General features: G+C 34.2%; 1 protein-coding gene across 1 annotated transcript in view; it reads right to left on the reverse strand.

Annotated features, from left to right (window-relative positions):
• Window positions 1-446: 446 nt before the first annotated feature.
• The window catches only part of LOC129798723 (ubiquitin-conjugating enzyme E2-17 kDa), a 33,099-nt gene continuing 18,242 nt past the window's right edge, over window positions 447-15,303 (reverse strand). Inside the window, exon 5 of the mRNA XM_055842031.1 lies at window positions 447-7,288. Coding sequence (XP_055698006.1) covers window positions 7,149-7,288 — 140 coding nt within the window. The 3' untranslated portion in view covers window positions 447-7,148. The remainder of the gene's footprint in view (window positions 7,289-15,303) is intronic.

Raw genomic sequence — 15,303 nt, forward strand, 5'->3', positions numbered from 1 at the left:
TTAAACCCTGGAAGTAGGCAAAGTCTCTTAAGTTAAGAGAAATTTAATTTCAATGGTTTTGGAGGGTATATTTGCTGTTGATAGGCTTTCAGCCATTTTGATATGAGAATTTGAACTTTACTGATTGGACTTTGTATATCTTTCGGCGTTGAAACACCGCAACAGACGGTCAAAGCCTAAATTCAAATTTCCCTCCGAAATTTTCGGCCAAACGACCGTTGGCGTTGTTATTCAAGACCGCGACCATAATAGAAATGGAATTTGAAGCACGTTCAGATCATATTCCTACGCAAAGCAACATTCATTGACCCTGGAGAGTTTTGCGTGAATTTCAGAAGGAAACAAAAAGAAAAGCCAATTTATAAATAGGCCTAGTAGAGAGAACTAGATAGCAACTATTTGGGCCTAAATGAGCGTAAGAAAAGCACAGTAAAAAGAAGAATGAGGAGAGTTTAATGCAATTTTATTCGGTTTCTTCTTTCAATAACACAATAAATAATTATTTTTTCTTTAGAAAAAAAAAAGGTTTTCCTACGACTCAATTGGCCCAATTCTCAGCAAATATTGTAATATCTGTATACAAAGAGATGTGTATTCAATTTAAAAAAAAAATCAAAGCTACATATTCTGTAGATTTTACCTTAATTTTTATCTGTACGGTATTATTTCTCATTTTGTTTTTATTATATAAATAAACTTATTTAAATTACTGCTTTTCTGATCTTTTTTTTATTTTTTTTCATGTTGTTTGTTTTTTATTTCTTCTTCTGCAGAATAAATTGAAAGACAATCAATTTGTGTGTTATTTGTAATTGAAATAATTTCGACTACAAAAAGAACTTCAGTTGTGTAATTATTCTTTTTCTCATTTTTCTCTTTTTTTTATTTTCTTATTTTTGCCTTCCTTTATCATCCGTTCACTTTTTTTCTTTTTTTTTATAGTTGTTTCATTCTATAATATTATTACTAATTTAATTGCAACACATTTAGTTAGAGCAGTCCAACAACAAATATAGGAATATGAAAAACGCTTTTCCAGTTTCTTCAAGTTCTTTTTTTTTATTAATTATTTATCGAAACTTGTTTTTTTTTTTCTTGCATTAGATGCAAAACTGATGGAAATTCTTCCGGCTAATTTACTGTAATTTTTTTAAAAGATTATTTTATAGGTTTTTTTTAGCGCGGAAATTGTATTGAACCTCTTGAGAAAACTTTAGGCCACGCCCCCTTGGACTTTTTGAAGCATGTTCTCATTTACAGTGTTTTAAATTGAAAAGCAAACTTAGGTCCACCGCCGTCTTAGGATCCAAATGGACTCAGGCTGATTCATGAGAATATTTTTACTGCCAAAATTTTACAGAGTAAATATTCTTAAGGATCAGTCTAAGTTCATTTGCGTCATTAGCATTTGTGACCAACTTCAAGACGAAACTGCGGAAAATTTGAAGTTCATTTCCTAAAGGTCATTATCATCATAATTTTCAACCGCTTATCCCTATTGGAATCACCGGCCGACATCCAAACTAGCAGCCCACACTTGTCGATCTTCCGCCACATCAGGAAGATTGTTCAGGTTCGATCCCAAGGCGCTCCAAGGCAAGATTCTGAATTTGATTCAGCCACCTTGTTCTAGGTCTGCCTCGAAGTCGACGCCTCCTTATTCCATTCCAACGCATTGAAGACCTCAAAGACCCCGCCCACGAACAAATAAGCCACGCCCACAAATTCTACATCTTTCCAGTAACATTACTTTTCTACTCAATGATAAGAGAAAATGGCATAAAAAGAAGTACATAACTTCGCCATTAAATAATGTTTCTTCTCTATTAATAATTATTTTTCAAGCTCCGAGTATCATTCCCATGTAGAAGGAGGTGGAGCTATTTGCAGCCTTGAGGTTACTGTACGATCTTTCCGTTTATTTCCAAAGGAACTTAGCCCTTGCAATTATTTTATTTAGTTCCACAACAATTTCCTTCAGAAACATGCAAAAAAAAACTGTATATCAATGCAGCTTCACAACTTAAAGTAGCCCCTCCCCCTCCTAATTTATATGTTGATTCTGATCAACTAGATCCTTGAACTGTTGAAATCATTCAAAAATTTAGTCAATCAGAAAACGCATTTGGACTAATACTCGTCGCTTCAATCAGCAAAATTCTCCTATCTACGCTTTCAATCGGTCTTTAGAAAATGCAGGGGCGTGGCCTATTATCCTTTAAGATTTATTTCCCAGATGGTCCGCCTTGAATGACACTGCCTGGATCGAAAGAAAGCCCTCGCGTAGCAAATAAGTTACAGAAACATCGTAATATCTCGTCGGTTGAATCACATGACATTGTCATACTGCTACAGAATTCCCCTGCAGGTCCTTTTGCCTAGTCTACGTCTAGTCATTAACTCTCTCTCGTCCGTCTCTTAGTACTGTTTCTCTGTTAGCGATCGCCGTTAAAGTCCAGGAGGTAAATTCTCTAATTTTCGTGAGTTGGTCACCAGTGACAGACCACTTTGTTCTCCAAATTATTTTTGAGTCACTGGACCATCATTCTGTGAGAAGTGTCACGAAAATATCGTGAGAAATGTCACTAAAATGGGCATAATGAATCACACTTAGTGACAAGTTTCGGTATTTTCTCATTTTTAGCACTTATCACGTTCTCACAAAGTTAGAGAATGCGTCAGTTACTCATGTGAGAAATTCACAGCTCTGAGATCACCTTTAGTTAGCGTTTTGTGAAGTTTTCGTAAAAACTATACTGTGAATTCTTAGGTGCATTAAGTGTTTCACATGACACTTAACATGAAAACTTAACGAAACTCTTACAAAAGACGATTTAAAAGTCGTAAGTTTCTCACGTGAAAAACTCACGCATCTCAGAATTCAAACCCTAATCGGGTATGCGTGCAAGAAGGAAAGTGATCATGCCATGATGTTGTCCTATCATAACACAAGGGTAGGCCATATTTATGGAAACACAGGTGACATCTAATGATATCAAACGGTCAAATGCCCGCCGGATTCGGCAGTTGACAAGTTTGAGGCTTCTAATTCTTACTCATCAATGCGGATAAAACTTAAGCATCGACCTCAAGACAGACCTAGGCCAAAACAACTGAATTAAATACAGCATCTTAACTTAGGACTTCTGAGAGACAATCATTAGTACAGTTTTTCCTGCTTAGCAAGAAGTAAAAAATATAATCCTCGATGTTCCAAACTTCCTGTTTAATCAGAAACGAGTGGTTCAAAAAAGTAGAAGGCGTGGCTTATATTCCTTTACGCACTATCGTTTGAAATTTAAATGAAGAACAATTGTTTATTCAGGCAAGGTTTCCTGAAGATTTAAGATCTCACTTTGGAACATCTTAGAATCGAACATGAACACGCTCCTGAGGTTTCACAGGATCAAAATCGGCTTGAAACTAAAAAGGGCGTGGCCTGTTTTTCATTACCCGTTTTTTATGGAAAATTGAAATTAGGGAAATTGTTTATTCAGGCAGGATTTGCTTAGGAATCATGATCTCACTTTGAAACATCTTAGAGTCGAGCATGATCACGCTCCTGAAGCGACAGAGGATCAGAAATCGTTTGAAACTAAAATCGGCGTGCCTATTACTCTTTACCCGTTTTTTATGGAAAATTAAAATGAAGAAAATTGATTATTCAGGGAGGTTTTCCTTGGGATACATGATCTCACTTTGAAACATCTTAGAGTCGAGCATGATCACCCTCCTGAAGCGACAGAGGATCAGAAATCGTTTGAAGCTAAAATGGGCGTGTCCTATAACTCTTTATCCTTTTTTATGGAAAATTGAAATGAGGGAAATGATTCATTCAGGTAGTTTTCCTTAGGTATTTTGATCTCGCTTTAGAACATCTCAGAATCGAACATGAACAGTCTCCTGAAGCAAAAGAGGATCGGGAACGGATTGAAACCACAAAAGGCGTGGCCTATTACTCTTTACCTATTTTTTAGTGGAAAATTTGTATTAGGGACATTATTCAGGAAGGGTTTCTTTAGGATGCAAGATCTCACTTTGGAACATGTCTGAATCGAGCATTAATATCCTCTCGTAGCGACAGAGGATTGAAAACGATTTGAAAGAATGAAGGGCGTGGCCTATTTTTCATTACCCTCTTTTTAGAGAAAATTGGAATGAAGGAAATTGTTTATTCAAGTAAGCTTTTCTTAGGATTCAAGATCTCATTTTAGATCAACTTAGGATCGAGTACGAACAACTTCCTGAAGCTATAAAGGGCGTGGCCTATTACTCATTACCCCTTTCTTACTGGACAATTTCAATGAGGAGCATTGCTTATTCAGGCAGGATTTACTTAGGAATCATGATCACACTTTGGAACATTTCAGGATCGAACATGAACACTCTTTTAAGGTGACAGGGAATCGAGAACGGTTTGAAGCTATAAAGGGCGTGGCCTATTTTTATTTACGCGTTCTTAAGGGAAATTTGAATGAGAGAAACGGTTTCTGCGGCAGTTCTTCTTTAGGATTTACAATCTCGTCTGTGAAGCTTTCAAAAACGATGACGAGTATCTCATTTAGATAAAGAGTAAGGGAATGGCCAGATCAGTTTCTGAAGGTCCTCTTCCAGTAAATTTGACTTCAGAAAACCATTCCTGAAATCAGATCTTTATGGCGCTGGCACACCTTTTCATTTGAGTGAAATTCAATCGATTGAGATTTTCCCTCTTACTCTTTCAAACTGAAATCAGATATAGTTGTCTCTTTCTGTCAAATGAAAATTGAAATTTCAATTTTAAATTTCATTTGACAGAAAGAGACAGCTATATCTGATTTCAGTTTGAAAGAGTAAGAGCTAAAATTTCAATCGAATGAAATTCACTCAATTGAAAAGGTGTGCCAGCGCCATTAGGAATTAAATTATGGCCTCTACACATTGTGAGAAATTTTCGTCAAAATGAAGCACACCCAAGGAACCAGGTTCTAGGTGGCGCTTCCCAAAAGCGCTCACTCTACGATGCAAATGTCCCGGAATCGAATCCCCTTTTCATCACCAGAAATTTTTCTGGCGTTAAAGGTGTTCGAATCGGTCCATTTTGGAAAAAATCAAAAGCTTAGCTAGCCACAGTTCCTGAAAAGGGGCGTGGCCTAAATTCCTTTAAAGGAAAAACTTATCCAAGAGATCAAATACTGCCTTCCCTGCTAAAAAAAAATAAATAATAATTATTAAAAATTCCAGATAAAATTTAAGCCGAAAGTTTTCAGTTTTTCTTCTTGTATTCTTTCATCAGAAATTTATTTTACTTCAGTTTGTTTCCTCTTTGAATAAGTACCGCGGTTGTAAAAATAATAATTAAACGTTATTACAAAAAAAATCACTGTTTTTCTCCAATAAGTTATACATTTTCATCCAAAAAAAAATCCACTTCACAATCTCTTTTCACAAAATTGAAAAACCCAAAGTTTTTACTCACTTTAAAATTACTCTTTTTTTTCTTTAATATTTCCGATAAATTTTTTAAGTGTGATTTTTTTCCATTAATCTCAGTAGAAATATTTTTTTTGTTTAAAGATTAATAAGATTCTTTATGTAATTTCTTTTTTTTTTAGAGCAATGATGGTCTAATTACATTTTTTTCGTGTTCACAATCACTAATACATATTTAATATTCTTTTATTATTATATTTTTTTTTTATTTATATTTTACATTGTATGATTTTTTTTAGCATAAATTGAAAGAAAATGAAATATGTAGTCATTTTTAGTTAGGAATTTTTTGTGATAAAAATGGGATTTTTTCCTTCAGGGGAAGCGGATGATCCCACTTCTGAGATTTGTAGGACAGTAATCCCACTTCTGAAATTTGTAGTTCAGGCGGGATGGGAAGAAAAAGAATCGAAGCCCAGGAGCAGCAGGAAGGGAAAGTAAAAAAAATAGGGTGAGAAGGAAAAAACTGGAATTAAACTAAATAAAAAAAATTAGTGGGATCCCTTCACGTTAAAAACAATAATTAAAAAAATAAGACTTTTAAAATCAATCTATAATTTCTTTTTTCACTTTCGGGGAATACATTTGGAAAAAAAATTAGCAAAAAAAATTGAAAATTAAAAAAATCCAATTACTAAAAAAAAATTCGATGCTTTTACAAAAATGGTACTTTGGCAATAATTTGCTCACCTATTTTCTTTCTCTTCAATACAAAACTAATAGTTCATGTTACGTGGACTATTATTTCTCTTAATAAATTGGTATCTAACATACAAAAAGAATTCTAGTATTTTTTTCTCATATCTCACTCTCAAAATTGGTAAATTAACGAATGACAAGCGTTCAGGCGTTAATTTGTTTGTTTTTTTTTTTAGCCAGAGGGGAGCTTTTTCACGTCTAAAATTCATTTTTTTCTGTATTTTTGACCATTTCTATTATTTTTTTTTTATTTTTTACATACAATATATTGGTGGTGTTTTTTTCTCATCATTTCACTCAAAAATCTTCAAGGGTTAATTCTTCTTAAATGCCGGTCTTCAAAAAAATTAAACTATTAAAAAAAATCTTTCTTACGCAACTGAAAGATCTCTCTCTCTCACTAAAACAAAAAGAAAATGAAATAAAGATCGTCTTTTCATCATCTAATATATTATTATTATTTATCTATTAAAACTAAGTGAGGATGTTTTGACTTTTTTCACTATTTTTTCTTAAAACTTTTTTTTTCAATGAGTTTTTTTAATTCTTTTTTTTTGGAAAGAAGTTTACTACATATTATAAAAAAAAGTAATATTACAAAAAAATATGTAGAGAAAGTGAAAAAAAAGAGGAAAGGCTGGACAATTTTATTATTCTTTTTTTTTAGAGCATTTTTTTCTCAACTCAGAAAATTCTATTAATTTATTTTCATCAATCTCTATTTGATTTTTTTTAAAGTTCTCTTTCTTTTTTTGGAAATGGGACACGAAAAAAAAATAAATCTACGGAGAAAAAAATTGCATTAAATTCTTTGACTCCTCATCAATATTATTATCATCCTTGCTGCTGTTCACATCATCATCGTATTCATATGCCAATTTTTGTTGTTCTTTTTTGTGTTGTCTCATTAATAATAATATTATTCCATGATTCATTAATATTATTATATGACGGATCAATTTTTCTCGTGGAACGCATCACATAGCATACTTCCTTGTCCATTCTCTGGCCAGCTCATTGTATTTTTCTCGATCAGTTTTGTATATTCTGGCAATCTCTGGTACCAGAGGATCATCAGGATTTGGATCACAGAGCAGAGAGCAAATAGATAACAAAACTGCAAGACAGAAAAGCAAATATTTCACATACTTGAGCGTACAAAGCATCCCACAGCTTTGCAGAATGCTCGAACTTGTAACTTCGTAAATCACATTGACAACTTATCGGTTCATTACTGATTCAAAACCGATTGAAACCGTTTGAAACCGATTCAAGTTTATCCAGAAATCAAAGACCTTTCAAATAAATCCAAACTTGTCCGAATCGTTTGGGGAATAAGATCGCCAGACCCTTTCCAATAATTATTTTTCGAAAAATCAGTTTTCGGTATTTCCCGGTGAAAGTAGAGTAATATAAATCTGGACTAGGGTAAATTAAGCTAATTCAAAACCTGCTCTAAATGGAAATTTTTCGCTACTCCAAATGGAAACGTCATTGTTTTCACGATAAATACAGTACTAAATTATTATATTTATATATTTTCTATGCCACAGTTTCATGATTTTGTTAATTTTGCTCCAAATAAACCGAAAATCCATTCATATTCACAAATTTGAATTTGTTAATTTCTCAGAAAAATTAAAAATGTACCTTTTCACTATCGAATTTTTCATCGATCGACCATGTTTTCCAATGAAAAACACAATGAGGTCACTGTTGTTTATTCGTTTTGTTTAACATTTAGGGTAAGTGTGCCCAATTCCGGTCAGCTTGCAATTTCGGCCACCTTTTTTGTTCCTCGAATTTCCATGAACTTTTAGATTTTACGTACTCTAGAGATTATACAATGCAAAAAAATAACAAAAAATTGTAGGTTCGACAAGCGAGATGACGTGAAAAAGATATTGAAAGAATTCCCGAAGGGCAAGGAACTATGAGAATGAAGGTGGCCGAAGAAATAAGGCACCAAAGCTATGTCTATATTTTTATTCATTTTAAAATATTTTAAGACTGATTTTAGAGTAAATAAAGACGGTAAACTCTTTACAAGGTTCCAAGCAACACTCTTTCAGAAGAAAGAATAAAAAATATCAATTTGAATTTAAAATATTACATTTCAAACTTTAGACTTTGACGCTTGCATGCAACTATGCCGAAATTTGGCACACTTACCCTATGTCATATTTCTGGCTAATTTTAGTTAAATTAAGTGCTAACCTTTATTGTTAACGGTACGTGAAGTTTTCAAATAAAAGAATTACCTTTATCGTGAAAAAAAGGTTTTTTATTTAAGTGTTTGCAAATGCTTTAATAGGAAACCCTGGAAATATGATTTTTTGGAGATATTTTCCTATTGTTTTAGATGGGAAAGGATAAAAGACCAGAAATAAGAACAAATCCTGCATTCAAGAGCAACTCAACAAGATTTTGGAAGCCTTTCGTCGCGGTTTCACTTACACTGTTTGTCTCCAATTAGAAACTTTCCCTTGTCTCCATTTGGATTAATATGTTTCCAATAGAAGCATTTTACGCTTGCGTATTTTTCTTGTATTTAAGAAGTTTTCAAATTATATGTAAAGAATTTTCACTAAACAGAAACATTCTAGAAGAGTCAAGGAGCAAATTTATGTAAGTCTCTTCAGAAAAATTATGTCTGGAAATGGTTTTGAATTACGACATTTCCCCTAGAGGGGGTTTCCAAATTCTGGAATTTTTCAATATTCGGAATTCCGATACTTCACTAATCCCGGTTTTCGGGATCCCGAAGAGGAAACCCTATTCCGATCAAAATTTAAAGTTCAATCAACTCACAAACAAAAATGATTTACCCGATTTACCGGTTAATTACCGATTCCTCACGTTCAGCAACAATCTTCTCGATTTAAGAGCACTCTCCGGTTAAGCTTTTTTCTGTACCGATTCGAAAGTACATCAGAGAGAACTTACCAAAAACCCCATTGTTAGTTTAAATCGAAAATTTATACCGAAAAGTTGGACAAAAATGAATAAGCAGATGAATAATGCCTAACGCTTTCACTCACTCTCATTGAAACGTCAAAAAACTCCTTTACGAAAGGGAGACACGCATATTCATCCTATATTGTACAAAAAGCATAACTTTTTACTGCAAACTTTTACGCACTATTGTTGACGAAAGAAGTGTCAAGAATATCGAAAATTCGAACTAGAAGAACAGCCAGCGCTAAAGCGCCGAATATATGAACTTCCACTTTCGATTTCCGATCGATTAAGAATAGGTATGGGTTGGCTTTTGAGTAGCTGCGAAAGGTTATTACTGAACAGAAACATTCTTTATCAGTCCATAACCTAAATAAATAAATTTCATCGAGTAGTTTTGAACAATATTTCTAACCTCAAAAATGAGTAATCCCGCCACAATGTCAAAATAATGTAAACCGCTAAGATTACATCCGAATTTTGGGTCAAGGAATATCGAAATTTTATGTGACATTGTAAATGACCTGATTGACGTACACGATTCTGGGGATATTTGATTACCCTTTCTTGTGTTTCGAATTTGAGGCATTATTTCAATGAGTTAGAAACCTACATTGAATAATATATACCCCGTAAGACCCGTAGCATATCAACAGATTTTGACTTTTCGGATACTTTTCGGTCTTCTTTCAAGACTGCTATAACGTTATCCTCTGACAGATCACTTTACTCATTCTTTTTCATTGCATTGAGCACGAAAAAATTACTTGAAATACTTATTTAGCACAATAATGTAGTTGTGGCTCTTATTTTGACAGCACAAAGATAAGCGCGCCATCTACAATTTAATGAAAATAACATAGCATAATCTTTACAACTTTTAAGAAAATACCCACCCGGCAAATTCTGCAGAATTCTGCAGAAATTCGTCAGATTTGAATTACTAACTGCCGAAAAATCAGCAGAACTTCTGCAGAATTTTGTTCTAAGGTGGATCCGATCGTTGTATGAAAATTCTGCAGAATTTTCTGCAGAATTTCTATAGAAAATTTTAAAATTATCGGCAGAATTTCTTTAGAGTATTTAGGGGAAACTGGGGCACCACCAAACACGGGGTACCACCAAACAGTAATTTTTATTTCTAAACTACTTGGACTATCTCGACCATTCCTTCAATGGACAAGCATCCCTATAGTGCCTATAAATTCCTATCGGTCTTATCCTCTGATATTCAATATCCGATTAAAAAATCGCAGTGTTTGGTGGTACCCCGTGTTTGGTGGTGCCCCAGTTTCCCCTAGATGATTTCTACATTTCTTCTACCCTTTCTAATGTTTTTAAACATTATTTTAACTACATAAAAATATGTATTTCAATTTATTTAAAATTCAATTTTTATTCAACAATTTTACGTGAATACTCTCTTTTTTTACAATATTATTATAATGTTATAAAACAATATTATTAAATCAGCCATAATAGAAAATACGAAGGGGAAGAAAATGGTTAGAAAACACGAAAGAAATTCGCGATGCTCACGAAGTCGCACGACAATCCCGAAGCCACACGAAGTATCCGATTGAATGACAAGAAACGTTAAAATTTCAAAAGTGCAGAATTGCAGATCGAAGTTTTGCTGGGTATTTTAGTCAAATAACTTTCTGATCTAATGAAATAGAAGAACCTAGATTGCGAGACAAAAAACTCCTATTTTAATTCATTTGTTACGAATAGTTTGGTTTGCCCAATCTAAACAATAAAACTTAGGATATCCATTCTTTTAGTCAAGATACATTTTAATGACGCTTACAAGTACGTAACGGTTTAGTTCCTTTCATTTTACTTTTGAAAGCCAAGTTCACTGTAACTACTTCTGTCCAATACAACTCCACTCTCCCCTATATGGATGAAATATCCGCTTAGACAATCTTCAAAACCCAAGTCATTATCTCAAACCGTTTGACCTCTACTTTACATTTCATAGCAAACCGCCAAACAGGGTTAAATATCCCGAAGGATCGAGCACGGAAAGTCAAAGGTATAGAAAATTCAAGAAATTGTATACATTACCCTTTTCTTTGGGAGCTCGAGCAATAAACATTTTAAATAATCTCTGTTCTTAATCTGCCTCCGTCAGAGGAGACAGTCTTTTTCTTCTGAGCGAAAGATAGAGTCACAATAGCTGAAAAATGCGACAAAAACTTTATTGCGTTTTTCGCAGTAATTCTCTCTTCTCTTCTCGCATACAAAATAGCCCCCTTTTTCTTTATCTTATCTCTCCGCAGCAACACTATGCTTGTAACAAGGCAACTACAACAGCTTAGCAATGCGCTTGTTATGTGTGAATAAAATGCTTCTTTCTTTCTTGAAATACTTTAAAAAATTAATTTAATCGTTATAATTGTTTTCCTGAAACAGCACGGATTTTGCCATTTATTTTTATCAAAACATCCCAAAGAAATCAGTACTAAATTTAGTTTTGCGATATAGCTTACTAAGAATCATCTTTCATGACTCATCATTAATCACCTTGAATGCTGAAAAACTGGATTTTTACACAAAATCATAATGTTGGATTTTCCAGCGAGAGAGATAGAGGTTAAAGACTTCTCAAGAACTTCCAATTTGGCCGTTAATCTTAACTAAATCGAACTTGATTATATTTTTCTTATTTGTCAAGCAATTTAAGATCAGTATTACTTGGTATTAAATAGTATTGCATCACTGTTTTGATCCTTCTAGAAAGATTCAACTGTTCCTTGAAAGTGAATCATTTTAATCTTATTCATGCGATCTTAAATAAAATTTTCATGATAAAGAATTAGTGAAGAATTTGAATCTTATACAGGCTCCAGACCTAAGTAGTCATGTGGCTTAACTTCTCTAAATTACATATCAGCAAAGGTTTTTGGTAAAATTTTGACTAAAATGATTGGATTGAATGTTAACGGAAAATGATTATTTAGATTCTAAAAACAATAAAATAGGATGCATTTTAAGATTTTGTGACGTTTGGGAACTGGGCTAAACTTCTAGCCTGAAAACCGCTTTAGATTTGATTTAAAATTAAATTCAATAGTCGAATTTGTGATTATTAGAGGTCATAGGCATTTAAGTAAACTCAAGGATTATAGGAAGCTTAGCCTAACAATAAAATCCATTACGAAGAAAATTAACCATTCAGAAAACATATTTGTCAATTCATCAAGAAAAAGGAGTCTTAGGAACGAGACTACAGCTATTTCAATAGTAATACCAAGGTATCTGATACAGATTTATCACAAAAATATTAAAAATAGATAACTTTAGCTTAACCTTTTAAGGAGCTTAACCCTTTAAGGACGATTGGAACACCGGTGTCCCATAAAGAAAATATTTTTTCCTGGCTACATAAAGTTATTTTTTCCTTATGATTGTTCGTAATTGCAAAATAGAAGGTTGAAGGAATTTAGGATATTTTTTGGAAGTCTCCAGCTATTTGCTATATACTAAATATTTAAGCTTAAAAATGGCGAATTTTTAAATTCTCATATTGAAAATTGATTTGAATTATTTTTTATACTTCCAATTTTTTTTAAGCAAACCATTTTGGGAAATGAAACTACAATACTCAAACATAATATTTTTCATTAGATTGATAATTATCATTCATTAGTATTATTAAAAAAAAATACTTAAATTTTTGGGCTATTTTTGTCCCTATCGTTCATAGAGACAAAAGATACACCAAATCAGACTCTGTTGGCTTCTTGAAGATCAGATATAAGACCTTTTATTTGTTTTGTTCATTGGTTTCATTTTTATTGCTGATTTTCGGTCCGCAAAAACTGTCTCGTCGTTAAAGGGTTAAGGCCCAAATAGATTCAGAACATTAAGCCTGTATTGTGCACTAAGGATTTATGATCAGGCTTCGGGGAAGCCAAATTGGGGAATTTGGCCTACCCAATCCTTCACCGATAAATTACACCCAGTTTTACAGCCAAAGCCTTATTAAATACTTAACACTATAGGCTTTATTTAAGATCTTAACCATTCATTTTTTTCTGATACGAAAAATTTAATCTACGTTATTCTTTACCCCCAAACTTCAACTCATAATCGAATTTTCACGCATTCCGAGTTGCAATGACCCTGATTTGCAAGCACTCCGAGGTCCACTGTAAAGAATCTAAGATATAAGCCCCTGGCTAAAGGTTTTTTTGAAGCCAACTCATAAATTGCTTCCAAACTCAGATTACACTTCGAGTTAAGAAAAACTTTTTAGATGGAAATACAGAATATTTATCCCTGTTTATAAGGCACAAAGTCCTGTGTACAAGGCACACCTCAGTTGTGACATATATCGCGTAACGGTCACGAATGCAGAAAAATTTCCATACAAATCTGTATGTAAATGTGAAAAAGTGGCTTGAACTTTGAAAGCCACTCAACTACCATAAGGTTATCTAAGCTTTTTACTAGTTTAGTTCCACCTTTTCCGATTTGCAAGCAAAACAGTGTCAGAGTGGTTTCGGACTTAAGGCAAGGGGATGCTCTCTCCCCGATCATCTTCAATCTCGCTCTGGAGTGTACGGTAAGGAAATCTGGGTGTAATGAGAGGGCATGCATTTCTTATAAGTCCTCGTAGATGTTGGCCTATGAGGACAACATCAATATCATGGACCGCTGCTCCACACTCGCGGTTAAGGAAACATTCGTCGAAGTAACCGCAGCAGTATCATTTCAATGAATATTGAGGGCCTATCGGTGAGGGATTTGATGTCGGCAAGTCCGTTTGCCATTGACATGAACCGTTGTTAGGCTAACCGCAACAGCTAAGAGAATGGGACTCTAGGTCAACGAAAGTAAAACGAAGTACATTGTCACTAGCGAGGCGACAGATCATCCAGATTCTGTAAAAATGTAACTTTGGACGAGTGGAATTTTGGGGTCGTTAAGGACTTCAGATACCTCGGATTGGTACTCACGACGGGTAATAAAGTCGGAATAGAGATTAACGAAAGACTCGCGGCAGGGAGTAGAATTTACTTTACACTCTCGTCGATATTTCGATCACGGAACAACTCGTGATCAACAAAGGTCAAAATATACAGAACCATACTGAAGCCAGTCATTGCTTATGGCCTGGAAACAGTACCATAGACCCGCACAGAGAGAAAGCTGCTGATCTTTGAAAGACGGGTCATACGACGAAACTACAGGCCTTTCTATAACGGAACTACAGGGGAATTCCGAACTAGGATGAATCTCGAACTGGAGGAGCTTCATGGAGAGCCCGACATTGTGGCCTCTATTCGGGCGAGATTTAGCTGGCTCGGTCACATTTGCCGTATGCCTGGAGAGAAAATAACCAGGAAACTCTGAGCGAAATCCGGAGAAGCCAAGGAGGGGCGTCCCCGAACGGGATGGAAAAACATAGGGGACAATATCCTCAAAACCCTGGGACTTGACCACTTAAGTGAGTAAGCAAAACAATGCCCTTTTCATTACTCACGCAAGGGCTATGTTCTATTAGGACTTCTTGAAATTGAGAACCTTAATAGACTTCAGGCTGATTCTCGAGAATATTTGAGGTGCTTAGAGCATGAACTGGGTTTTCATTTTGCATGAGTCAAAGCTGCATGTTCATTTTAACGAGGAAGTAATGGGAATATGAACTTCGGCGAAAGGATTGTCAAAACATTTTAGGCAGCTAGAAATGGGATTGACTATCGCTGTGAGTTTACTGTATGCATTGGTGTCGCTTCTCTGCTGCATCTCTCCGTGATTAGATGGTAGGCTGAAACAATATCCGTACGGTCATTTTCATTCTCTATCGACAAAGATTATTTTCCACCATTTCGATGGAAAAAATATTTTTCCGATTATTTTTCGTAAAATTATATAAACCAAATGTATTTTCTCAGCAAAAAAAAAGTATGTAGAGTTGCTTTCGCTTTAAAGGCCTTTTTTAACAGGGCTGAAAAAATGTTTTTATGTAAGAACATAGGAATTTTATGATACAATTTAGATCTTCATAAATCTTTTAAGATTTTCTTTTTTGTAATTTGAGGCCTTTTAGCCAATTAAAAGTTCTCTCATTTTTTACTACCAAATTTTACAAGCGAAATATTCTCGAGAATCAGCCTGAGCTTATTTGGGTTTCAAGGCATGAATAAGGGCTTAATTCAGGCT

Source organism: Phlebotomus papatasi, chromosome 1 (assembly GCF_024763615.1).
Source record: "Phlebotomus papatasi isolate M1 chromosome 1, Ppap_2.1, whole genome shotgun sequence".
NCBI classification, from domain to species: Eukaryota; Metazoa; Arthropoda; class Insecta; order Diptera; family Psychodidae; genus Phlebotomus; species Phlebotomus papatasi.